The sequence below is a fragment of the Sphaerodactylus townsendi genome, linkage group LG07 (genome assembly GCF_021028975.2).
Source record: "Sphaerodactylus townsendi isolate TG3544 linkage group LG07, MPM_Stown_v2.3, whole genome shotgun sequence".
In the NCBI taxonomy this organism is placed as follows: domain Eukaryota; kingdom Metazoa; phylum Chordata; class Lepidosauria; order Squamata; family Sphaerodactylidae; genus Sphaerodactylus; species Sphaerodactylus townsendi.
Window position 1 is genome coordinate 18,555,490 of NC_059431.1, and position 27,411 is coordinate 18,582,900.

Here is a 27,411-nt window from a genome sequence, read left to right on the forward strand (position 1 = left end):
AATAGCAGAACCGGGCCTTCGTTTAGAGGAAATTTGGGTTCTGCTGGTAGTCCCTCCCCAAAGCCCAGGTTATTTATGTATGTATGTATGTATGTATGTATGTATGTATGTATGTATGTATGTATGTATGTATGTATGTATGTATGTGTTTGTTTGTTTGTTTGTTTGTTTGTTTTATTTTCTTTAGATTTCATTGACCACCTCATCCCCGAAGGGCTCTAGGCAGTTCACAATAACAGTATACAGTAATAAATACTTAAAACACATCTAAAATCCATAAAATTAATTAAGCAGAATAACAATTACAACAGAAACAAATTTAAGAACATAAGAACGAGCCTGCTGGATCAGACCAGAGTCCATCTAGTCCAGCTCTCTGCTACTCGCAGTGGCCCACCAGGTGCCTTTGGGAGCTCACGTGCAGGAGGTGAAAGCAATGGCCTTCTCTGCTCCTGCTGCTGCTCCCAATCACCTGGTCTGCTAAGGCATTTGCAATCTCAGATCAAAGAGGATCAAGATTGGTAGCCATGAATCGACTTCTCCTCCATAAATCTGTCCAAACCCCTTTTAAAGCTATCCAGGTTAATGGCCATAACCACTTCCTGTGGCAGCATATTCCAAACACCAAGCACACGCTGCGTGAGAGAAGTGTTTCCTTTTATTGAGTCCTAATTCTTACCCCATCATTTTCAATAGTTGACCCTGGTTCCTAGTATTGTGTGAAAGAGAGAAAAATTTCTCTCATCAGCATTTTTTCTCTACCCTATGCATAATTTTATAGACTTCAATCATATCCCCCCTCAGACGTCTCCTCTCCAAACTAAAGAGTCCCAAACGCTGCAGCCTCTCCTCATAAGGAAGGTGCTCCAATTTAGTGTCCTGCACCTGTGTTTATTGGCCCGTGCGGAAGCAGGCAAAGTTAAGCACTTTTAAATGCACTCGTTTTGATGAAAGGTATATATGCACATGTTCATCTTTCCCACTGAAATCCATGGACTGTCCATGTCCATATGCTTTTGGCTAGATCATGACTGCAGTTTTCAGTGTTTAAAATCCAGCATTCGTTTTAACCCAGGTGGGCTTAAGAATCAGGAGTCAGAAGTTGCTAGTGAACTGACAAGTCCACACAATGTTGACAGCTTTCATTCAGGAGAGAAGAAGCCTATAGTCACAACCCGTGGCTGCCGTGTCCGTTTTAAGGTTTTCCTTCTGCAAAGTCAGCTTTCTTCCTGCTTGCTTACTGCAACCTGCACCTAAATTACACCTAACCTTTTACTAAACCTTTGCAAATATCATATGATCGGTCTCCCCACACCTCATGAAGGGATAGTGTGAAAACTGAGGGCAGACAGCTGCCTTCGGATAGCAGGAGTGCTAAATCCAACACCTGATTATTATGGGGATTCTAGCCTTTGCTCAATTGTGCGTTCTTGGCAGTATTAAGCTCCTTTTTTTTTCACTTCTGTGCTGACAGAGAACAGTGCGAAAACACAAAGGTGCTGTTTTCAGAAGGCCTCCGCCGTGTCTATGATGTGCTCTTCGTGCTGGGGTTTGAAGTTCCTGTGTAAATGGGAAGGATGTGGTCAGAAACAACCACAGACTCTGTTCCTCCTGCCTGTTATGTACTGTGCCCACACTGTATTCTATTATGTAAAAGGAAGGCAGGTAGGGGCACAACCAGTGGTGGGATTCAGCAGGTTCTCACCACAATTATTTGAATCCCACCACTGGGCACAACCACTGGATAGCCAGAAGTTAAGGACGCTGAAGATAGAAATTCTAGCAGACTGGCACCAGAGCTTGAAACCAAACACTGTAGAACATCTTGTAGGTGAAGGAGGAAGGAAACATACTCAGTAACATTTAGCTCAAAAATCAGCCGTGAAGATGTTTCACAGAATCATAGACTTGGAAGAGACCCCAAGGGCCATCAAGTCCAACCCCCTGCAACGCAGGAACAAATAACCAAAGCACTCGGGAGAGATGGCCATCCAGCCTCTGTTTAAAAACCTCCAAAGATGGAGACGCCACCACACTCGAAGGTAGTGCATTCTACTGTCAAACAGCTCTTACTGTCAGGAAGTTTTTCCTGATGTTTTGGTGGAATCTCTTTTCCTGCACCTTGAATGCATTACTCCTGGTCCTAGTCCCTGGAGCAGCAGAAAACAAACTTGCTCCCTCACCATCATGACATCCCTTCAAATATCTAAATGCAGCTATCATGTCATCTCTTAACCTTCTCTTCACCAAACTTAACATCCCCATCTCCCTAAGCATCTCTTCATAGGGCATGGATTCCAGACATTTTACCATTTTGGCTGCCCTCCTCCGGACCTGTTCCAAAGCAATGCATTAACTACCCTAGTCTCAGAGTAATGAGGGAATCCATGAACTTAATGAAGGAAAGTCAGGGTAAAGATCTAATCAAGAGATGGAGGGACAGCTAGCAGTGGTTTATGACTGAATACCACAGGCAGGTCTCTGGGATCTTATGTTTCAGCCTTGGGGGGGAAATCCCTGATTCCTGTGGTGTTTGTGGTCACCCTCTAGCTTTGCTTTCCCTCCCACCAAACCCGCAGGGTAGTGGAAATCCCATTCCTTCTCCGTGATACCATCCTGCTGCCAGATCCATTTCCCCTTCCCTTCTTCCCACTTGCACCACTGTTCTCCGCTCCCCATTGCCATGACAACCTAAAATGCCTCCAGAGATCTTGTAAGGTCTTCTCATGAGATCCCAGTGGTTGAAGTTCTTTGCAGTTCTTTTCTCCTTTCACTTTTATTTCATTTCAGAGTTTTCTGCCAACCTGCTTTCTCCTGCGTTTGCATAACTCCCCATCAACAGCCAAGCATGGAGACCTCCCAAATTTAAAACACATCCTTCTGGCTCATTCTATCTATCTATCTATCTATCTATCTATCTATCTATCTATCTATCTATCTATCTATCTATCTATCTATCTATCTATCTATCTATCTATCTATCTATCTATCTATCTATCTATCTATCTATCTATCTATCTATCTATCTATCTATCTATCTATCTATCTATCTATCTATCTATCTATCTAATCCATCCATCCATCCATCCATCTATCTATTGGTTAGGTTTATATACCGCCCTCCCCTGGAGGGCTCAGGGCGGAGGACACATGTAAATTAGAGCACATATAGCAGATTAAAATCCATTAAATATCAGTTAATACAGGCTCTAAAAAGTTAAACCCTACCCCATTAAAATGCAGCATTGTTAAAATCAGCCGAAAAGATGGCACCTACTATCAATTCCCTTAAAAATCAAAGGGAAGGGGCGGCAGGATCCACTTGATGTTATAAGGAGGGGGGGCCCATCAGTGGCTAGTCTCCCCAAAGGCCTGGCGGAACAGCTCAGTCTTACAGGCCCTGCGGGATCATTAAGATCCCGCAAGGCCCGGACAGCTGGAGGAAGAGTGTTCCACCAGGCCGGGGCCAGAACTGTAAAGGCTCTGGCCCGGGTGGAGGCCAGCCGCATCATTTAGGGGCCAGGGATCACCAGTAGGTTGGCCTCTGCGGCGCCAGTATGAGAGACCGATTTGGGACATGTATGGGGTAAAAGGGCGGTCCCGCAGGAATCTGGAGGTCCCAGAGCCGCACAAGGCGCTTGAAGTTGTTAACACATACCATGAAAATGATTCGGAATTCAATCGGTAACCAGTGCAGGCGGCGAAGCACAGGTGTGATGTGGTCTCTTTTAGGGCTGGTTCTCACATGATCATAATTCCGAGATTGCAATGCCAGGCAGGGAGTGCAAATAGTGAAACCTGACTTCACAAATGGCTTGTTTTCCCCTAGATGTGCACCAAACCTTCCATAACCTGGTCCTGCACCCATGAGCAAAACCCTGTCCCGTTTCCTTTCTAGCCTGCTATCCCTGCCCAGCTGCCTCCGCTGACAGTTAATCAAAGAGGCTTTAGTGTTTGGCTCTGTCAGACAGAGTCCAGAAGAAAACAGCCTATCCTGTTTCAGCTTAATCATTCAGGAAACGTGCCCTCTGGGGTGAACATGTTTGCAGTATGACTTTTTCCATCACAGCAAGCAGCTTGTTGAAAACGCTCGGTGATCCAGAGTTAATCTCGGAGGCTGATCTATTGGGAAATCGAATTACTCACTCTAATAACATCTTCATCGCATCAGAATAAGAAAAGCCGCTTAGGAAGAGACGAATCAATAATTTTTTGAAAGGATAGTTTCCTGCTCTTGTGGAATTTGTGCTCGTTCATATGACTTGGGGGGGGGGGGAGCATTCAAGAGCTGATGTAGACTCAATATTATGGCAAAAATGGACATTTTTTTCTGCCTTACACCCCCAATAATGTTTGCCTCAAATGAGTTTGTCAGTGGAGTATGTGGATACCATGGACACCCATAACTGAACCACAGGGGTGAATCTCAGCCAATCAGATTAAAATGCAGTAAGGGCAAGTGAGGACAGTGAGGGTAAAAAAGATTGAAAATGGGGCTAAGAAAATAAGACATCCCCTGAAAATAAGACGTAGCAGAGGTTTTGCTGAAGTGCTAAATATAAAGCATCCCCCGAAAGTAAGACGTAGTAAAGTTTTTGTTTGGAAGCATGCCCGTCGACCAGAGCACGCAGCTGTGGAGCAGAAAAATAAGACATCCCCTGAAAATAAGACATAGTGCATCTTTGGGAGCAAAAATTAATAAAAGACACTGTCTTATTTTCGGGGAAACAGGGAAGTAGCACCCTCGAGAACAAATAGGCTCAACTAGAATAAGTTTGAGTAAATATCAAAATTAGCAGATATTTGATTTGATTTGATATTTAATTTATATACCGCCCTCCCCAGGAATTGGTCCTAGACCAGTTCACCTCTTCTCAGTCTCTGTTCCCCATCTGAAAATGGAAATATCGCAACCAACTTCACCAGGTCTTTGTTAAAATTGCTGCATAAATTGTAAATAAAGGCTAGGAGGTAGGTTAGGAGGTGAGAAAAGAGCTGTTTGAAGCCCATTCATGACTGAAGCCTCAATTACATGGTAGATCATCAAGTCTTTCAATAGTCAGTGGGGGGATCCAGCAGGTTCGCACCACTTCAGCAGACCGGTTGTTAAAATGGTGTTTGTAAACAACCAGTTGTTAAATTATTTGAATCCCACCACTGGCTACAGTCCATGGCCACCTCTAGATGGCCCCTTTGCAGAAAGATGCATCCCCTGACCCGAAGGGAGGGGGATGTCTCATAAGGAGGCTTTTAAAATCATAAAATAGTCACATACCACAAAAATACTCCTAGATAAAACAAAACACCCATTACAAAGCAGCAAAGCCTCTGTGGTAACAACAGTGTCCATTTACACACTTGTAGTCTCCTTCACACTAAGCATACGTTTTCTTTGAGTCTGATTCTCAGTTATGTACCCATTTTTCCCTCTTCCGCAGTTACCCTGCCTTCGTATTAGAGAATCCCCACAGTTTCTAAAGTTCTGAAAATGTGACTTTTCTTCTCCACAGGGAAAGTGAAGGAGATCAGCAAAATGGCAGATCATCTCGGCTAGGGACTTTTTGCAGGGGGAGAATCCCAGTGTAAACAAAAAACTGTGGGGAAAACTCACTGTGAAGCAAACAGCCACTGGGTAAGTACAGCATGCACAAATGGCCAGCATGTATAAGGATCACAAAACGATACACATCCACAAAAAGTAAGCCCATTCAACATTTTAAGTTCTTGTCCAAGTCTACCCCAAAGGCCCAAATCTTCAGCCATCTTTCTGTGAAGTTCACTGAACCCAGTGAGACCTATGTCTGAATAAACCTCCATGAAGGCCAGAGTATCCAGCATCAATTGTTTGGATTGGTGGAGCTTGATTGGACTTAGGGAAAGAAGAAGCATCAGAAGGAGGAAGATCTAGGATGGCCAGTCTTCTCTGACTCTCTTGGCTTTGCTTAACCCTTGGCCTACATTATAATCCTTGCTATGTTTATTACTTGCAAGGTAACAGTATGTATGGGATCCTCTGGCAGCCTTCCTTAAGGTTTTTCAGAGGGACACAACTAATTAAACTCCATATTTAGGAAAATGCTTGGTTCACCCATTCGTGTCCAGCTGAAGTCGTAACACGGCACATTATTTTCCTACAGTAGCTGCTTAAAACATCACACAGAATGTCCCAATATAAACTCTGGCCCACGCTCAAGAGTGACGTGAATAGCGGTATGCGATACGCGCTGCTAAGCCCATGTAAGTTGGTACAACTTAAATATCAAGGGTGTGGAAGGACAGGTTGTAGAAGGTCCATCAGCCGTGAGAGAAAAGGATAGGGAGATGGGGGGTAGGGTCTGGGGCAGTAAATCTGGGAAACATCAGAAAGCCTTGAGAGAGAAAGAGAAGGCTACCAATCTTGATCCTCCTTGATCTCAGATTGCAAATGCCTTAGCAGACCAGGTGCTCAGGAGCAGCAGCAGCAGAAGGCCACTGCTTTCACATCCTGCAGGTGAGCTCCCAAAGGCACCTGGTGGGCCACTGCGAGTAGCAGAATGCTGGACTAGATGGACTCTGGTCTGATCCAGCAGGCTAGTTCTTATGTTCTTATGTTCTTAAGGGCAAAGAGCAGCGGACAGATCCGGGAATGGCCAGAACAGAACAAAGCAATGGATAGGGAATGAAGAGGCAGGTATGGGTGACATGGGCACCACGATATAAGCGGAGTGCAGTCCTTCTGCAAGGAGGTTTTGCTTTGGCTTGGCATCACGACTGCAGCATCCACCGAACATCACCTCCTGTTGATGTCCACGATTTTTACACACTTTGCGGTGATCTTTCCCAAACATGGTGTGATAACAATCTTTTTGAGAAGATCACCATCAAAGCATCTTTGCATTCTATAATACAGGGAGAGGCGCATTTTTGAGTTCACATCTGCATTAGTACTGTTTTTGTTGCCTTGAGGGGCTGTAAAAAAAAATCCATAAGCAATATAGCATTCTAAATAGCAATTGCCATGAACAACTGGTTTCTCTGCAATCTAAACTTTCGTTTTTTTTTAAAAAAGCACTCATCTCTAGCCCATTTTATTGCACAGATATAAGGAGAAAGGTGCAGCCTTTGTCTCAGTCAAAACAACAGTCCCATGAAACTCAATGGGTGAACCCGCTCTAAGTGTTACCTACCACATGGGGATGTTGTAAGTGGCAAAAAACAGGACAATTCTGTCCATGTATTCTATTCAGTGGTGGGATCCAAAAATTTTAGTAACAGGTTCCCATGGTGGTGGGATTCAAACTGTGGTGTAGCGCCAGTGGGGCTGGGCAGGGCACAACGGGGGTGTGGCAGGAGCGTCGAGCGAGAACATTCCTGGGGAGGCGGGGCTGTGGCAAGGAGCGCCAGCAGCTGTGCTGGTCAGCTTAGGCGAGGAAACGAAGATACACCGCGCAGGCGCCAGGACTTGTCATGCATGCCGGGTGCACCTCCTGCTAGACTTTGCTTCAGAGTTCTGCAATGCGCTACTGCTGGGGAGAGGAGGGCGTAACTAAGAGCCAAAAATCAAAAAGTAGCAAAATCACCAATTAAGTAAGCCAACCTGCTTTGGCACACACAAATAATTAGTAACCTACTCTCAGGAACCTGTGAGAACCTGCTGGATCCCACTCTGATTCCATTGAATTCCTTGAAGGAAGGATGACTTATAAAGCTAAGGAATAAATGAAGCTCAAAGCTACACTGCCAAGGTGAAGCCCAACCAAGGGGCTCTGCCTGCAATATTCCCCTGATTTCTTTTGAAAGAGCTGATGGGAAGCAGGAGGCCAAGGGAGAATGAAAGAGGAAAAAAGCACCCTTTGCGGGTTATACACAGTTATACACTGTTATACACAGGCAAAGTTTCTTGGAAAGTGAGGAGGTGATGGAGCAGATAAGTTTATGGATATAAAGAAATGATGCATGGCACTGACTGAACAGGCCCCAGGGCTTGGCCAGAGGTGGGATCCAGCAGGTTCTCACCTGTTTCGAGAGTGGGTTACTAATTATTTGTGTGTGCGAGAGCGGGTTACTAATTGGGTCTGCTTTTCCATTAGAAATTCCATTAGGTCCAAAAATCATAAAGTCCGTTTGTTTCCTATGTGGCTGGTTAGCAAAAGTAGAAAGCGGGATAATTCTCCCAGTTGGGCTGTTTTAAAAACATGTTTTAGAAATATGGTAAAGTTCCTTGTTTAAGGAAAAAGTCTCCTTCTTTTGATTTCTAGAAACAAAATTAAGTATTTGAAAGTATTAAGTGTTTGACAGGCAGTCAATTAGAGGAGAAGTAGTTGTTTCTGTTGGCAGTAGACGATAGGACTTGCTACAATGAGTTTAAATTATGGACAGAAAGATACCAGCTGGAAATTAGGAACTTTTTTTTTACAGTAAGAGTTTTTTACAGTAACCGAGAAATTATTATGCCCCACCCCCGGAATGCCCGGCCACGCCACCGTCGTGCCCCGCCCAGCCCCATTGGCGCTACGCCACTGTTTGAATCCCACCACCATGGGAACCTGTTACTAAAATTTTTGGATCCCACCACTGGGCTTGGCCATTCTGACCTGAAGCCAGAAGTTCCTAGTGCACACTCAAGTTGGCGGTTGCGTCAAATGCAAAGTCATGCTTAGAGTTCTGTAGCACAAGAGAGCACTCTGGCTGTTCTTGCAAAAGCTACTGTCCTATTTAGAGGCACTGAAATAAATGGGTTGGATCCAGTGCTGCGTGAGCCAAAAGGAAAAGGTACCTAGCACAACTCTGCTTCCGCAAGTGGCATCAGAACCAACTGCACGGCTTAACTCGGTGCCACTTCTCCCCATACCAGAATAATGCAGCACCGGTCGCGCCGGTACACATTTCCAATGTGCGGAATAGCAAAATCCACTTGCAAACAATTGTGAAAGTGGATTGAAAGTGCATTATTCTGCATGGGCAGAAGGGATCTCAGAGTTAATATCATTGTCACAGAAAAATGTGTGATGGACTATATAACATACGTTCGAGTGATTTCTTTTACCTTGGTTTTGACAAATTGTATCAGATGAAATTCCTTGAGCTGCCTTGTGCTAGGGAAAAGTGGGGATAAACCACTTTTACTCAACATGGTCAGACAGTGAGAATTCATTTTAGTAGTTCTTCTTGCACAAGGGCTGTTGTGCACATGAAAATCTTCCACGGGACCTAACGCACTGGTTGAGCAGATGATTCCTGCAAAACCAATGAACTTAAAAATCGCTACTGATGTGATGAAGTAGAACTATTAGGAAAGATCCCAAAGTGGGGAAATGGTAGTCTATGGCACCAAAAATGCGACAGGAACCAAAAAAATTGAGAAAAGAGAAGGACTAATTAAAATTCATAATATATGCAATGGCCAATTGGCATCTGCTGAGCGATGGGGGCAAATGTCTGAGGAAGCAAGATTTCTTGTAAGGACATATTTCCTCAAGCTCTGCTTTCACTTTCTAGTCTCCCCGTGGCAAGTGAGACAACTTATAGCATGAATTAATGTTGCACTCCTCTAAGCGACAGCATTTTAAATACTTAGAGAGTAATTGTGCCGCCTCAGCCTTTTCTTTTCCAGGACCAAGGTGAGTAATGTCTATGCAAATTGGCCATGGCTCTCCAGGATCCCAGGGAGAGGTCCTTCACATCATCTACTGTCACATCCCTTAATTGGAGATGCTGGGAATTGAACCTGGGACCTTCTGCACGTCAAGCAGATGCTCTACCTAAAGCAGATGGGCCACGAGGATGATTGAGGGACTAGAGCACCTTCCTTATGAGGAGAGGCTGCAGCGTTTGGGACTCTTTAGTTTGGAGAGGAGACGTCTGAGGGGGGATATGATTGAAGTCTATAAAATTATACATGGGGTAGAAAATGTTGACAGGGAGAATTTTTCTCTCTTTCTCACAATACTAGAACCAGGGGGCATTCATTGAAAATGCTGGGGGGAAGAATTAGGACTAATAAAAGGAAACACTTCTTCACGGCATTGTGATTGGTGTTTTAGAACATACTACTACAGGGGGTGATGATGGCCACCTAACCTGGATAGCTTTAAAGGGGAGCCTGGACAGATTGATTGAGAAGAAGTCGATCTGTGGCTCAAAATACAGTATGAGTCTCATATGATCTGAGGTTGCAAATGCCTTAGCAGACCAGGTGCTCGGGAGCAGCAGCAGGAGCAGAAGGCCATTGCTTTCACCTCCTGCATGTGAGCTCCCTAAGGCACCTGGTGGGCCACTACGAGTAGCAGAGAGCTGGACTAGATGGACTCTGGTCTGATCCAGCAGGCTTGTTTTTATGTTCTTATGTTCTTACCACTCTGCCGTGGTCCATCCGTCTTTAGTGACCTGTCTAGAGGAATTATCATATTTCTAGCAGACTACCCCCATTGTGTGTCGAGGGATGGCTTTTACTCCTGTCCTACCACTCCACTAAACAAAGTTGATTAATTTAGTAATTTACTTATTAAAATATATATACCTCCCGTTCCCTCTGCGTTCAAATTTGAAAGGCTCCCTCCAAACCAAGGATTCTTCTTCCCACTTAAGTCACTCCTCTATTGTAGGAAGAGCTTATTATGCCAGAGAAAAGCTCTTTCAGCTAGAGGAAGGCCATTTGAAGGATGGCTGGATCCACGCCTTCTTGCCTCGTTTTATTCAATCATTCAACACTACAAAGGACACTTTCATCTAATGACCTTTCATTAGCACGAGGAAAGGAGATCTGGAAGTGACAGGCAAGCTTCTTTGAACTGGCCACGTATTAGAACATTGCTGTGGAAATGGATTGTGAGAATCTAATAGCTTAATCACAGATGCATTTACTCAGAAATGAGGCCCACTGAGCTCAATGTGAAATGCTCCCTAATAAGCGTGCTTAGAATAGCAGCCTAAAATCGCCTCATCATTCTTGCTTTGCCCCCTCTTGCTGCAGCCCAAATGTTCCTTGTAATGCTATTCCTGAGAGACCTCCCCCCTCCCCGGAATGTTTTGAGGGGACAGCTAATGAAAAATGCCCCCTTTCTGCTTGAAGAAATGTCAGGTAGGATTTTACCTCGTGCCTACGGATACCAAGTCTGGATGTTGGGGAGAGCAGGATTTGGGGATGGGCCTCAACAGACTAAAATGCCATCGAGTCTATCCTCCAAAGCACCCATTTTCTCCAGGTGAACTGATCTCAGTCATGTGGAGATCAGGTTGTAATCAGAGGTGGGATCCAGCAGGTTCTCACAGGTTCCAAAGAGTAGGTTACTAATTATTTGTGTGTGCCGAGAAGGGGTTACTAATTGGTGATTTTGCTACGTGATTTTTGCCTAAGTTACGCCCCTCCTCCGCTCCTCAGCAGTAGCGCGCAGAACTTGAAGCAGTCTAGCAGGAGGTGCACTGGCGTGCGTGGCAGCCTGCGCCTGCGTGCATTCATTTCCCGCCCAAGGACCGGTGCAGCGGCTGCGTCCTTGCCACAGCCCCGCCCAGCAATGCCCTGCCCCCAAAATGCCTGGCCACGCCCCCGTCATGCCCCGCCCAGCCCCATTGGCGCTACGCCACAGTTTGAATCCCACCACCATGGGAACCTGTTACTAAAATTTTTGGATCCCACCACTGGTTGTAATTCTGTTCTGATGCCAGAAGGTTGGTAGCTGTACGCCTGACTATGCCTTATGCTTTTTTTCCTACGTAGGGGGTAAAGAAAGGGTTTTTTAAATCTATCTTTTTGAAATAAGTATGGATGCCTGACCAAGGCCCTTTCCGCACAGACTCTTTAAAACATTTTTAGGCAAGAAATAAAACGTTTCCTCTGTGGAGTTCTGCATTGTTTTTGCCACCAAAACATTTTATTTGCAGCCTCAAAAATGTTTCAAATGAATTTCCTTTTAAAACAATTCTCTGGCTGAAATGTTTTTTTAAAAGGCTTCATTTCCCTGCGCTGTCCCTTTCGTGCATTTCCCATGCCTCGCTATCTTCCCGGCACTTTCTCATTCATGCCACTTTGTGAGTTCTTGCCTGGAGAAGCTCCTTGTCCTGTTTTTGGAGCATTTTAGAGCATTTGGGGGATTATAGGGGACACAGCATCGACTACAAAAGGCTTGGAGAATTGCAGTGCGATTCTGTGATGTATAGAAGAACCCATTTGTCAGTGCACTGGGAAACAGCTGGGGGGAACAGAAAATAGCAGCTAGGAATCATCTCATGGGGGTGAGTGTGAGCAAAAATGGTGTTACTTGTCAGGGTCTAAAACATTTTAAAAACATTTTAGGTGACTTGCACAGAAACAGCCAGCAAGGAAAATGAACAATCATAGGAGAAGAGAAAAGGCACCTGAATGCTATAAGTAACACCATGCTGGCCCACAAATTACACTTTAATGATACAAGACTTCCTTGAGGTTCACAAGCCAAAGTCTGCAATGGTTCTACCTGTTTGCCCAGAGACCCCAAATTAGGCATCGACAATCGAATACATGATACTATCCAGTCTTAGGCCCCTTCCGCACATGCAGAAAAATGCACTTTCAATCCACTTTCAATGCCCTTTGCAGCTGTGCGGAATAGCAGAATCCACTTGCAAACAATTGTGAAAGTAGACTGAAAGTGCGTTATTCTGCATGTGCGGAAGAGGCCTGCATACCTGAGGGATCGCCTCTCCCCATATTGCCCCAGTAGGCCCCTCCGCTCCTCGGAGGAGGACCTACTCATGATCCCTGGCCCAAAAATGTTCAGGCTGGCCTCAATGAGGGGCAGGGCCTTTTCAGCCCTGGCCCCTACCTGGTGGAACAGGCTCCCTAGGGAGATCAGGGCCCTGCGGGACTTACAGAGTTTCCGCAGGGCCTGCAAGACGGACCTGTTCCACCAGGCGTTTGGCCAGCCTGGTTAAAAATACATCTACCATGTCATCTGGCCTCCCGTGGGCCCAAGAGTGGGGAGGGGGTAGCCAAACGCCATCCACATTTTTAAATGGCTTCTGTTTTTATGTAATTAATATTTAAATTATGTTTTAATGTATGTTTTAACTTTGTTGTGAACCGCCCTGAGCCCTTAGGGGGAGGGCGGTATATAAAATTAATAAAAAATAATAAATAAATAAATTGATTCAGAAACTGATGAACTAGATAGATTGAAAGAAGGCGCTCTCTGCCCAGCATCCCTTCTGATTTGGGTTCTGAACCCCAGTCTCCTTCCTTAGTCCAGCTCTAAGGCCCTTTCCGTTAAGCACAAGTCAAGCAGGGTGCAGCCGGAATAAAGGAACCTGTTGCAGCCCCAGGCCGTTCGCACGCCTCTGTGCAGGCAGCCACAGAGCCAACTTGGCTGGCCATTGCGCCTTTGCATGGAGGTGTATCTTTTTCCTTTACCTTTCTCTCTCCTCTGCATAGCAACGCAGCTGGCCACGGACGACCCCCACAGCCATGCTGACGTCTCTTGACGTCCATGCTCTTCTGCGTGGCTGTGCAGGAGAGCAGCGGGGAGGAGAAAACAATGGCTCAGTATTGTGCCTCTCACATGGGGCCATTTGCTTGGCAGCGACTCCAACCTGGGCTTTCTAAAAAGAATGACAGATAGCGTGATTCTTGTTTAAGCTGGGTTGGGGCAGATAAAGTGGGGCAGACCCGGTGCAGGGACAGGATCTGTGCAAAGTTCCCCCCCATAACGGATTTCACCCCATCCTTATCCTGTGTTAGATGGCCCATGCAGAAGGGGCCTAATACCCCAGTTGCTATTTGGTCTAACCCAGTGTTTCCCAACCTTTTTGAGGTCAGGGTACCCTTGACCTCACTCTTCATATCTCGCGGTACCCCTGCCGCCACCCCCCACCTTCCCCTCCCATTGGTCCTGCTTGCCACCCCCCCCCCACCTTCCCCTCCCAGGGTGAAGGGAAGCACTTTGGGGGAGGTGGTTGCTGACCTTGTTGCAGGCCCTGCCCCATGGGCCAGCTCCATGTCCTTGTTGGCACAGGTGGGAGACACCACAAAAATGAGGGGGGGGGGCGGTAGTGTTGCCGCGGTACCCCTGGGACATGCTCACGGCACCGCAGGGTCCCACGGAATCCTGGTTGAGAATGGCTGGTCTAACCCCTGGTGGACTGTGTGAGGATGCATGATTGAAATAAATACATTTTGAATGACTCTTCGTCCAAATCAAAGCTTGATTAGAGACTTTTGGCCTCCGGGGGGAAAGAAAAAAATTCGCTCTATTAAAAAGGATCAGTGCGCCCGGCAAAAGCCCATTACTCGACTTTCACACCCACCTCTGGCTTCCAATCTTGTTCAGTGCCAGCCAAACCCCCTGCAGCTTAAATGGCCCTTAAAATAAAACTCTGCGTCTAATGGGACACCTGTCCTGGATTAGCTACAATAAATCAGTATCTGAACGTAATGCAGTTCCTCTGTAGAGATGAAGGAGAAACATTGTTTAAATAATTCCACAGCTTGCTTGGGTGGTCACGGCTGCAAAGAGGGCCTCAGCAAAGAGACTCTAGACTCGAGTAACGCTGGATTTGTGAATTTCCCATATCCTTGAGATTATGACATTCAGCGCAGCCGTGCTGTAGCCCAGATGTCAGAGTGGGGTATGTAGAGAATTACAATCCCAACCTGAATGGCCGAGGATGGCTCAATCTTGCCACCTCTCAAAGCTAAAGTGGGTGAGCCCTAGTACTTGGATACAGAGGACTAATGTCAAACCGGAGAATCACAGCGGGACAAATTTAGGTGGGGCAGTTGCAAGGCCAACAATAACAAAAACAGGACACCCAACACTAAACAACTCCACAAGAAAAGAGAACTCTTGAAACCAACGATCAGGCTTGAAACTGAGAGAAGCAGCCTGGCAGGATAATTTTAAAAAACTCCTGGGAGATACGTAAACCAAAGTCTAACAGAAGAAAAAGAAGTGAAAAACAGACTGTGGAGCTTGCAAATTCTGGCTTCTGAACTTTCCAGTTAATCCTAACTATTTCCAGGACTTTTTGCAAAGAAGTCAGGGCCATACCAGTAGTATGTCAAGTCTGCTTTTCTGGAAAGGGGCATTGTGTGGAAAGTTACTTTTGCTTTAGCAGGTGCTTGGCTATCTTTGGTTTGTCCTTGGGAGTCTACTGCTGGGATGGGCCTCCTGTCTGAACCTTTCTGGGTTTCTCTGTTCTCATGAAGGGGTTAGGATATACCAACTATATTATCAACTGCTCGGCGCCTTTTTGCCAGAATCATCTTTCCTTTGTTCCTTGAAGTCTGCCAATAAAAATCATTGAAAACCATCGAGTGGTTTGTTGTCTGATCCAGGGATTTGACACAGTAACAAGCAGGAAAAAAAAGTATCAAGGTGTTGAACAGCGGGACCACATCACACCTGTGTTGCGCCACCTGCACTGATTACCGATTGAATTCCGAATCACCTTCAAGGTGCTGGTGTTAACCTTTAAGGCCTTGCGCGGCCTGGGACCTCCGTACTTGCGGGACCGTCTTACCCCATATGTCCCGAATCGGTTTCTGCGTTCGGCAGAGGCCAACTTACTGGTGATCCCTGGCCCCTCAATGATGTGGCTAGCCTCCACCAGGGCCAGGGCCTTTACAGCCCTGGCCCCGGCCTGGTAGAACGCTCTCCCTCCAGCTGTCAGGACCCTGTGGGATCTTAATGAGTTCCGCAGGGCCTGTAAGACTGAGCTGTTCTGCCAGGCCTTTGGGGAGGCTGGCCGCTGATGGCCCCCTCCCCTCCTTTTCATAACATCAGTAGATCCTGCTGCCCCCCTTCCCTTTCTTTCTTTTAGGGGATCTGATAGCAGGTGCCATCTGTTATGCTGATTTAGTGTGCTGCGTTTTAATAGGGTGGGGTTATTTTATATGGAGCCAAATTAATTAATATTTAACTGATTTTATTGTGCTCTATCTATGTTTGTTGTTCACCGCCCTGAGCCCTCCGGGGGAGGGCGGTATATAAACAAACAAACAAACAAATAATAAAGGAATTATTCTACACCTTGATTGTTTTCTTCTGCCTGCAGGACTTCTTGGGACCATTTTTTCAGCATCCCAGAAAATTCTTGAATGTATTTGGGATGCCGAATATATCTGAAAAAAATATGGTATTTTTTTTCTGGCATATTTTTGGCTTTGTTTTACCCAAATGCACACACCTACTCCGATGGGAAACCATCAAGGACATCAAGGGTTGCCACGTAGTGGTAGGCAGTGGCAAACCACCTCTGACTATCTCTTGCCGTAGAAACTCTGTGGGGTCCACCCAAGTCAGCTGTGACTTTGCAGCCCCATCTACCTGCACCAAATAATTTCAGTTACATTTTTGCATATGCAATAAGAATGATCTCCTATCGATTTAAACAGTACGAAAAGATGAATCCCTGAGAAAAAAATAAACAGAATGTAGTGTTTCTAGTGAAACAGCATAGGGGAGCAGAGTATGCATTATTCAGAATGAGAAAAAGGATGGGTTATGAACATTTATGTGTGCGGTCAAGTTTTTCACGGTTTTGCAATTCCCAGAATACATTATGACCTGTTGAGGTCAGCTGCGTCTGGACTACAGTGACACTTCAAAGGATGTCTGAAAGCCCCCTTTAAAAAAAATCTCACAATAAGATTCAGGAAGAACCAACAGCTTGTTCCGTGAAAATCTGACCTAAAACAGCTTCTTGGACCTGCCTTGCATCGTAATATTTTTCAATGCAAGGGGGTTGGATTACTCCAGCACTGACGAAATGGCTGCATTTTCCAACCCAACAGCTGTTTGTTCAGCTGCACAAAATGATTAATTAGTTGCACTTGACTCCTTGTGGACAGGTGGCTCGTCTGCCATCCAAGCGGCTACCCTGTTCACTGCTGTCTTTGTTTGGAGCTAAATCATTCCTCCCTGCCCTGATCCAGCCATCTTTCCACCCCATTGTTGGAAACAAACCATGTAAGGGGCAAATCGCTTAAACCCTTGAAATATTCTTTATACCTTGGAAATATGGTTCCAGCAGTCTGTGCATGGAATGACTTCACTTGCAATGTTCCATCTGTTTTTTTGCAGGACATTCCAGCTCCTGGAAATATCACTCCCAGGGTCATGGAACTACATGGAGGAACAAAGTGGCCTGGGAGGGTGTATTGTTGAGGACAAGAAAATGAAATCACTCCTGCTTCTTTTGGAAGGACAGCTCCACTGAGGAAAGCGTCGATTCCATCCACTTATTTCTCCCAAGTCCCATCATCTGACTGTGGCCATTTCTGCACGGCCAAAATATCCTGGGTTGAGCAACAAAAATATCCCTGTGCAGCCGAGAATTCCGCAAGTTTCCCGGTGCTAAAGCGGACCTGCCCCGGTGTTGCCCCATGATATTTCCTTTACCCCGGGATTTTCAAAAATTGCCAAATTGGAGGTTCTTTTTAAAAAACCCGGGGGGGAGCTTGCTACTGTGTGAAAACCAATTGGGAGCAGGACCAGTTTATTTTTCCCACCCAGCCACCTGATCTCCCCGCCTGATATTCATTCAAGCTGCCACTCAAAAATAACAGGGAATTAGGAATCAGAAATAATAACAAAGAATAAACTGTGGCAAGATAAACAGAGCGAAATCTTGAAGATATGGACCATATACACAGACTGGATGAAAGAAGCTGGAGTCAATGAGGAGATATGGGAGAAGAGATTACAAAGAATGAACTTACTGCTGTTTGTTTGATAAAACTATGAAAAAATATAGGGGGAGGAGAAAAAAGGGGGAAAATGTATTGTTTGAAAACAAATGAAGAAAAACATTAAAAAATTTAATATTCAAATTACAATACATTTTTTTTAAAAAAGGGAATTAGGAATCACTGAAATTCAACCTCGGGCTTTCCTTCTAAAACTAATTAGATTGTGTCCAAATGTGAAAAAATTGAATGATGGTTCTCTATAACCCTTTGCAGTAGTGGTGAAAATGCCATTAAATCTCAGCCAATTTATAGTGATCCCATAAGGTTTTCAAGGCTAGAGACATTTGGACGTCTGCATAGCAACCCTGGGCTTCCTTGATGGTCTCCCATCCAAATGCTAACCAGAGCTGACCCTGCTTAGCTCCTGAGAAGCAATGAGGTTGACTTAGTCTGGACCATCCAGGTCAGGGGATAGTTAGGGGGTGAATGCATACCATTTTTAATGGTTGCAATCAATCATAAGCTGAACTTCACATCTCCTTGCCTTGCTGCCACGTGACTTGAGCAGGTGCTGAACAGCTTTGTGGCTGCCCAGTAGCTGTGGTGGTAGTGAGCAGGGCAATCAGTAGGAGAGGGTAGTAGTGGTAGGGTTTGCCAACCATAAATTAAGGCCTCAGCCCAGTCAGTGTTTGATGTCACTTCCATCACATTGCCAATAACATGGGAAACACTTTTGGAAGTGCCATCAACATACTGACAGCAATCATGCAGATATCTCAGTTTACAGCTGGTAAGACCCCTATTGGCTGGCTGAATGGCTCTGAGGGGCGGGGTCTCAAAGGGAGGGGATCCCCTGCCCCTGGCAGGAACCTGGCAACCCTATGGTAGAGTTGCATATCTTTCTGCCATGTGTCTGCTTTTGCATCTGTGCAGTGGGTTGGCTCAATTCTCCCCCACCGTCATGAGTATGGCCATTAAATGAACTGTTTACTGATTGGCTGGTTTGTCACAATTGACTGCTGAACGACATACAGCAATGACTGGTCTGGGGGAAGGACAGGATTCCCATTGGGCTGTGTAATAACTCCCACATCTGAAATGGTGCTCATCACACTGTGCTGAGCTCTCTGAATATACAGAAAGTGACCTAGACAGGTTTGAGCTGATCACCAAGAGCTGAACTGCTCAGTGAAAAATCAACTTCCTTCTTATAACCAAACGCGCAGAAACGTGAGCTAGTGGGTATACTCAGGCATCCCTGACCTGAATATACCTTCACTTTTGGAAGGCTTTTACATACATGCATAAGTGTTGTCAACTGTCAACTGACTTATGGAGACCCTAGCAAGGGACTTGCAAGGCAAGTCAGAAGCAGAGGTGGTTTGCCATTGCCTTCCTCAGCAGAGACTTCCTTGAGGGTCAAATGTCCAAGTACAGACACTCAGTGACATAGCACCAACGGGGCAAGGGGGGGCACAACACCCAGGGTGCGCAGCGTGGCCGGGGTGGGGTGGGGGTGGGCAGCGCTGTGGCAGGGGTGCAGGGGGCAGGTGTACCCCGGGCGCAGTTCCCCCTCGCTCTGCCCCCACAGACCCTGCCTAGCTTCTGAGATCTGATGAGATCTAGATAAACCATGCCTCCTTCCCTGTTTGGGAGGTTTACAAGGTACTTATCTAATCTGGAGGAACCGGGTTTGATTCCCAGCTCTGCCGCCTGAGCTGTGGAGGCTTATCTGGGGAATTCAGATTAGCCTGTACACTCCCTGTACACTCCCACACACGCCAGCTGGGTGACCTTGGGCTAGTCACAGCTTCTCGGAGCTCTCTCAGCCCCACCCACCTCACAGGGTGTTTGTTGTGAGGGGGGAAGGGCAAGGAGATTGTCAGCCCCTTTGAGTCTCCTGCAGGAGAGAAAGGGGGGATATAAATCCAAACTCTTCTCTTCTTATCAGAAATTCTCCTGATATGCATCTTCTGAAGATACATATACATGCATTTTTTTCCCTCAGATGCAGCCTAAGTGCTCTAAATGAAGCACTGGTTAAATTAACAAGCATCACGAAATTGTAAGGGTCTGAAATGACTTATGCAGTAATCTTCCCCAAAGACAACTTGTACTTGTTCTTGTAGAGCTCCAAACAACTGGCCAGCTGAAACCGCATTTAGCTGACCTTCTGACAAGCATGAAAAAATGGCAGTTTGTCATGTGGGGCCTGTCACTAAGGTTACTGTGAACCGGTAACACGGAGTGGGTGTACAGCTGCCTCTCAGCCCTCCCTGCAAATATGCTGTGATTCTCAAGCACGCTTATTCTAGAAGTGCTGGGGACTTGTTGGCTTCTGCCACAATTGACTTTCAAGAGCTGTGACTGACTGACAGGATTTTGAATGTTAAAAATCATTTTTGTTTGCTGCTGTTAATTGATGCGGTCTCCCCACCCCCTCCCAGGTTTCATTTGTTGTATCTTATAGCTTATCATTTGATTTTAACATGCAATGCCAACATAGGATTAGAGCAGGATAAAATCCAGAATATATCACTGTTTTCCTGTGCAGCGGAGAGATAAAGCTGATTATTCTTGCAGTCTGGCAAAGAACATTGTGAAAAAGTTTCCTTGCTACATCAACAGAAGTTGGCTTTATTTATACTTCCATAGTATTCTTTGCCCCCTCTGGCTGCGGGGGTTAATTTCTGCATGCCTGCGTAGCTATGCATGTGTTGCAGGAAATTTTAAAAAGAGAGGCATCTCCGTGCGAAGCTGTGATTGTTTTCGTGGGCTCCAATTGCTGCTTGCACACTTCACATGTGAACGGGAAAAAGGAAAGCGCATTCCTTTATAAAGACTGCAACCCGTTATACATTTGCTGTGCGAAATTGACCTTACTCTAACAAAAGATTCCCAATAGCCAGTTGGTACCTTTCCACCCATAATTTATACCCATCATTGCAAGTCCTAACCTCTGCTGCCAACAGGAACATTTCCTTGCCTTACGAATACTTGAAGATTACAATCATGTCCCCCCTCAATGTCTTCTTTTCCCGATTGAACATTTCCAAGTCGCTCAGATTATCCTTGTAGGGCTATGTCTCCAGGCCTTTGTCCTTCGTACCTGCAGAATGCCTCCCCCTCCAGCCATCCTGTACATTGGCTCCGTTTCTGATACCAGCAGATATGTACAGAGTAGAACGACATACAGGCAGTGCCACCTCTAGCATGCACTAATCTATATATATAAAAATCTAACAGTGTGTTTGTCTCTGATGGTCTCCCTCAGAAGCTGCTGGACGGATCGCCCCCAAATTTTCACAGGACATCCCTCCCTGTTGCGGGCAGGTAATCGGACCTTCACATCACCAAAAGTCCATACCTGAGCCAGGTAAAACATCTTTTTCCTGGCGCACCAGGCCATGAAGCTGACTGTGTTTAACTGTCACCCTTAGAATGTTCATGCAGCCTGTCTGTCTGTGGCCTGAGGGCTTGGGATGAGGGCTTACAATGTTCTTGCAGATGGCAGAGATGAGCAGTGAAAACAGTAAATAGGCAATACTGTTAGGTAATACGAGTGGAAGTGAAACACATACACACTTTGCTGTGTAAGACATCAAGTGGGGTTCCCCCCTCACACACAGGTAACTTTCACTCTCTGTGCCTCACCCACTGCTACCACACAACACACCTACTCTCATACACATCCAGCTCATCCTCACACACCTCACTCTGCCCTCCCTCACATCCAACCACCTCTTACGCACTTCCTCATCCATATTCTCTTTTACTAAAAGCGAGCTGGAGTTTGCTTTTTTCTTCTAAGAAAATCTGCGGGGTGGGGGCGAACCAACACTACCGGCTCCGCTTCTTTTGCACATGGCCCTTTACGAACCCAGGGAGCTGGCCTCGATCTGAGCGCCTCACCAACCTGCCTCTGCTGCCTGACTAGGATAGCCTGCTTGCCCCAGTTCTGCCTTACCCAGCCAGGACTGTGCGTGTCAACCAGCCTCATGGACAGTGGGATTCACACGCTGGACAGTTCCATTGTGGAATGGGAAGGGTTACCTTATACTAAAAAAAAATGATGTGCATTGAAAAGGGAAAGAGGGATTCCATTTGACCACCCCAAAAGGCTATGCTGGGGATCATTGGACCTGCATGGACATCTGTGTGGGTTGCGGACTGTGATGAGAAGGACAATTGCCACAGCAACGCGTGGCCGGGCCTGCTAGTTCTGTATATGCAGCTGAAATTCTGCATTTAAATCTAGCAATTCTACCATCACACAGGACCAGAGGCCTGGATTTGACCAAGCTGAATATTACATCATCAGATGGGGGGGCAGCACCCCAGGTGTGAGAGAGTAACACGTGCTCCTCCTTGTTCCTCACCAGGGGAAGATGCTACAATATCTGAATTGCCCCTGTTACATCCTATGGCATTTCCTTTTGAGCCAGAGGCATGGGTGATTCATTCCAAGAAAACATATTTATATACGTGTGCCATCATGGAAATAATTCCAAAACCTTGCCTAGTGTTCAGAACATTGTTTTCGAATTCGCCTTTGGAGACCACTCCATTAGTACGTCTTAGCATGCAGTCGTAAAGGAGATGCAAGGGCACAGGTGTTTCCATACATGACAAGAAGCCAGACAAGTTCCTTCAAGATGTCAAAGTGCCATACTGGATGACCAGTGTGCTGAGTCAGAGTGCCGATCACTCGTAAGCCTGAGGAGGAGAAAGGGGAGCGTTCGTCCTTTCCGACTGATGCTAGTCCACATGGAATAGCAGGATTAGCCCGAGAAAGAAAACTATAATTACACTTATTAGTAAAATCAACTCAAAACCTCCACTGGGGTGGGGGAAGAATCTCCTTGATGAACTTTTTGTTTCAGGTATGGTATCTTGCAACCATTGTACGTAGAAAGTGCCCTGAATCAGGGCAGGATCCTTTTAGTAATGGGTTAAACATAAAATTCACGAATTTGCAGTCTGCTGAGTCACATCATTGCCTTAGCAAAGGACGTCTTGTCTACTCTGACAGGCAACAACTCCTCAGGAGCTCAGTTAGAGGTCTGAGGTCCAAATCATCCACTAACCTGAGATTTTTTAACTGGAAATGCCAGGGATCGAACCTACAATTTTCTGCATGCTAAGCTGATGTTTTGGCAGTCACAGTCACTCCCCATCCCCAAAACATACGTTTGGAAAATGCAATCCTGGGTTATCTGTGTGTATGTGTAAAAGTGGGGGAAGATTAAACCAATGTTCAAGTTGTAGAGAAGTTGGAGAACGTAGCAAGGATAAGATAGGACATAGCTCTAGTACAGACCTGGGCATTATACAGCCCGCGGGCCACATCCGGCCCGCCGGATGACCCTGGCTGGCCCCCCTGCCATGCTGGGGAGCGAGGCGCCTTTGAAACCCCCTCAGAAGCCGGTTGCCTTGGCTGCCGGCTTCTGCAGGGCTTTCAAAAGTGCCTCGCCTCCCTGCCTTTTGGCCCGGCCCTCCACAATATTTTCTGTTTCTTATGCAGCCCCATGGAAAAAATAATTGCCCATCCCTGCTCTAGTAATTGGTCTCTGCGTGCATGTAAACGCGGTCAATTTGCAACTGACTGATGGCAACCCAGTAGGGTTTCCAAGGCAAGAGACCCACAGAGGTGGTTTGCCATCGCCTTCCTCTGCATAGCAACCCTGGTATTTTTTGGTCTCCACTCCAAGTTCTAGCCAGGACTGACCCTGCTTAGCCTCTGAGATCCGATGAGATCAGGCTAGCCTGGGCTATCCGAGTTAGGGCAGTAACTAGTCCATGAGCTCTTAATTCTCTAGCAGTGATGAAGCATCTATGGCAGTGATGGCGAACCTATGGCACGGGTGCCAGAGGTGGCACTCGGAGCCCTCTCTGTGGGCATGCGCACACAGAGTTCGTCATGTGGGGGGGGGGTGGAAAATCACCCCCCACACACACACACATCTAGGCTGGCCTGAGCCACTGAGCACAATGGGCCTGGTGCCTGTGCTCCGGGTGGCTGCTGCCCAAGGGGGGGAGGCAAAGATGCTGGAGAGACACAGAGCGGTGCGTGCGGGACTGGAGGCTACAGCAGGCTGGCCCCTGCTCAAGTGTGTGGGACAGAGGATAAGGGGGCCAACCATTTTTTTTCTAAACTAAAACCTCAGCATTCAGGTTAAATTGCCAGGTTGGCACTTTGAGGTGAATAAGTGGGGTTTGGGTTGCAATTTGGGCACTCGGTCTCAAAAAGGTTCACCATCATTGATCTATGGTAATGGACCCGATGAATGTGAATGTGGAAGATCGCCGAGAGTCCACTAAGTTGCTACAAATGCTTAAAAACAAGAGTGGGGTATAGACACAACAAATAGAATACAAAGGAAAATTTAAGAAAGAGATTGGTGTTGATATATCACTGAAGAAAACAGTCAGAATCAACTAGCTGTTGTGGGGTTTTGGGGCTGCGTGGCTGTTGTCTGGCAGTTTCAAAACAGAACCGGTATAATCTGAGATTTGCAAACAGCTCCCATTCCCAAATTGTTCCTCTCCCTGCAGCCCTTTTCAGTCAACTGCTCCTTTGCTCCACTCGGGCTGAAGAATCTTTGACCAGCACCAGGAAGAAAGCCAGACGCTGCTTGAATAAGACGTATGGAGCAGAGTCAATATCAGATTTCTTTTTCCAGCTGTCTAAAGTCCCATTAGCACTATTCACTATTATCAGGACCTTCCCCCCACACACCACCTCTTTCTCTCTCTATAATTAGGATGGCTTAAGGTTTATCGGGGCCTTTTTCAAAACCAGACTTCCTTAACAGCAGTAGCTGTCAATCACAAAGGCCTGAATGGCAAAAGTCTTTCAGGATTCGCATTCTTTCATGACCAGCAGGAATAAAGTACACTTTAGTCAGTGGGAATATGTCTGCAACAAAGCGGTAAAATAATTTTCCCTTACCATAAGTGCAGCATTTTCATTTGGCAACTGGTCTCTTTCAGACAGATCTATAATCCATTTGCCTTCCTCAGAGCTTCTTTCATCTCCTCCTTTGCCCTGCAATAAGCTGCAATGGGTTGAAGAACTGGCCGGATCCTGGTCTGCTTCATTTGGATCGCTGCGGTTATATCCATGAAGCCGCGCAGCAGAATCTAAACAATTTCTTTTCTCTTGAATGGTGCGACTTTTGGAGGTGTGAAGCTCTTTGGGGTGCAATTTATTTAGAGGGCGCTTCGATGCCTTCGTCAGACCCGCCGCGTCATATTTGTCTTCTCCTTTGCTCCCTTTCTCCCTTACTTTTGCAAACTTTTGCGAGTTTTTCTGAGAGACGTTTCTGTCCACATCTGGTTTCTCTGCGGCCACGGTGGAGCTGCTCATACCGCAAGAAGCGGGCTCCATCCCCAGAAGTTCATTTGCCATGCTCTGGGATCTGTTCGCAGAAGAATCTTCAGTGGATTGGCTGTCGCTGCTGTTTCGCTCTTCGATTCTAGGATAATCATTTTCAATCGCCATGGGAGCCACAGGCTGCTTGTACTTCTCTTTGTCTTTGGTGGCGGGAGCTTCGCTTTGCTGTTTCCCAACAGTTAGAGTAATTCCTGGTGGCAAGAGTGATGGATTGCATGCAGTGAGGTAACTCCTGACAGCTACTTCTTTGGATTTTGACGGATGACCACAGAAGCCAATGGTGGCATCCATAGGCACGGTGTTATCCGACACTTGAAACAGGCGAGGCATTTCACCGAGGAAATAAGCGCACCCGTCACAATCGTCGCCCAGCTTTGATTCACCTTCCTCATCGCTCTCCAGCAGAAACTCCAGCTTCCTTTCCCACCCTTCGTACATCTCCTCTGTCATCACGTCAGAACATTTGTGGTCTTCAAGGCGGTCGTTGCCGGAAGACTCATCAGCTGTAATAAAGGTTCTGCCGGGAAGAATCTCAAAATCATTGTCGGCATTTTTAGAGGGATCCCCTAGACAGCGGGACTGGTTTTCTTGAGGTGCTCTTGTATGACTCAGGGACAGTTGGTCTTTTCTCAGAACTTTGCTGAGGCAAATCTCTTCATGTGTCTTGGCATATTTGGTCGTCTGACAAGCAACTAAGTCTTCAGTATTAAAGGAACAGCTGTCCGCATGATCATTGATTTGACTTGCTGGTTTGGAATCCACTTGTGAGCCGCTGACTGAACCCACCTCACTCTCAGCACAGCCCTGAGACATTTCTCTCTTGGTACAATCCGTAGTAATTTCAAGGCTGTCACAGATATAGAGGTCAGAGGTATCGGGGGTCACGTCCAAAATTCTTTCATCGTTTTCCTCTGGACTGAGCACACTTTCAGCACACACATTGTTGCCTAAACCGTGCTGATTTTCTACTGCACATTGATTTTCACACACATTGTCGTCTAAACCGTGCTGATTTTCTACTGCACATTGATTTTCACACGCATTGCCGTCTAAACCGTGCTGATTTTCTACTGCAGGACAAATCCCATGTTCCGTTGGGTGGGAAAATCCGGTTTGTTCAGTAGATAAACTATTGAATTCAGGTGATGGAGATTCTGATGAGAAACAGCTCTCGTGGGCTGAATCGTTTTCTACTTTGCCGTCTTTATCCTCTGTAGCTTGATTAGAACTTTCCCAACGATACACAGTAATGTCGCTTGCTGCGCCAATTCTGACATCGTTTTCAGGATCATCGTGCAATGTTGCGTACGCTTCTGATTTGGGAACAGGCGTCACCTTAAGGAAAGCTGAAGACTGAACTCTTCCCAAATAGTTACTAGCCACAATTCGATAAACGCCAGCTTGTTCCTCGGAGCACCTGTGAAATAATAATAATAAAGATTTTTTTCAGATGTAAATGTTTACACACAAATCGATTAGTAAAACGCAAAAATCAGTAGTATATTTTAATATCTACCCTGTTTCCCCGAATATAAGACATCCCCTGAAAATAAGACGTAGTAGAGGTTTTGCTGAAGTGCAAAATATAAGGCATCCCCCGAAAGTAAGACGTAGCAAAGTTTTTGTTTGGAAGCATGCCCGACAAACAGAACACAGAAAAATAAGACATCCCCTGAAAATAAGACATAGCACATCTTTGGGAGCAAAAATTAATATAAGACACTGTCTTATATTCGGGGAAACACGGTATAGCTGAAACGTCCCAAATAGAAAGGCATCCTTGAGCGGAAAATGACACGATTTTGGTCACTTAATATATATGTTGTATTATGTATGTTCCCCATTAAAGGAAGGGAAGGGGTCTAATTTGGCCGGCTGCAGTATGTCTCTAATGGGACCAGCTTTTACATATCAACAAAAAACACTAGTCTTTTACAGTGCCACCCTAAACATGATTACACCCTTCTAAGTCCCTTAGCCTCAATGGATTTAGGTCCAGACTACACGTTCGGGTGTTTAATGAGTAGGGTCAAGGTTGCCAGAACCCATCTGGAAGTTCCCCACAGCCTTGGAGCAGCTGTGGAGAATGGCTTTAAAAAATAATAAAGGACAGACCACATGGAACATCACTGTGGGGGAAGGAAAGGTTTCTGCCTCTCCCCAAGTCATTTTACTACATGGAAACAGTGCTGGGTGGAATGCCAGCCTCCAGGAGATCCTCTGGAATCATAGCTCATCTTCAGACTAAAGACACCAATTCCACTGGAGAAAATGGATGCTTTGAAAAGTGGACTTTATGGCAGTGTACCCCACTGTTGTTCCTGTTCTTCCCAGGTTCCACCCCATATTTTCCAAGGAGTCTCCCAACCTGGAT

General features: G+C 46.0%; 1 protein-coding gene across 1 annotated transcript in view; it reads right to left on the reverse strand.

Moving 5' to 3' along the window:
- ALPK2 (alpha kinase 2) overlaps positions 1 to 27,411 on the reverse strand; it is a 77,600-nt gene that overhangs the window by 35,547 nt on the left and 14,642 nt on the right. The window contains exon 4 of the mRNA XM_048504754.1: positions 24,594 to 26,454. Within this exon, the coding sequence (XP_048360711.1) occupies positions 24,594 to 26,454 (1,861 nt within the window). The remainder of the gene's footprint in view (positions 1 to 24,593; positions 26,455 to 27,411) is intronic.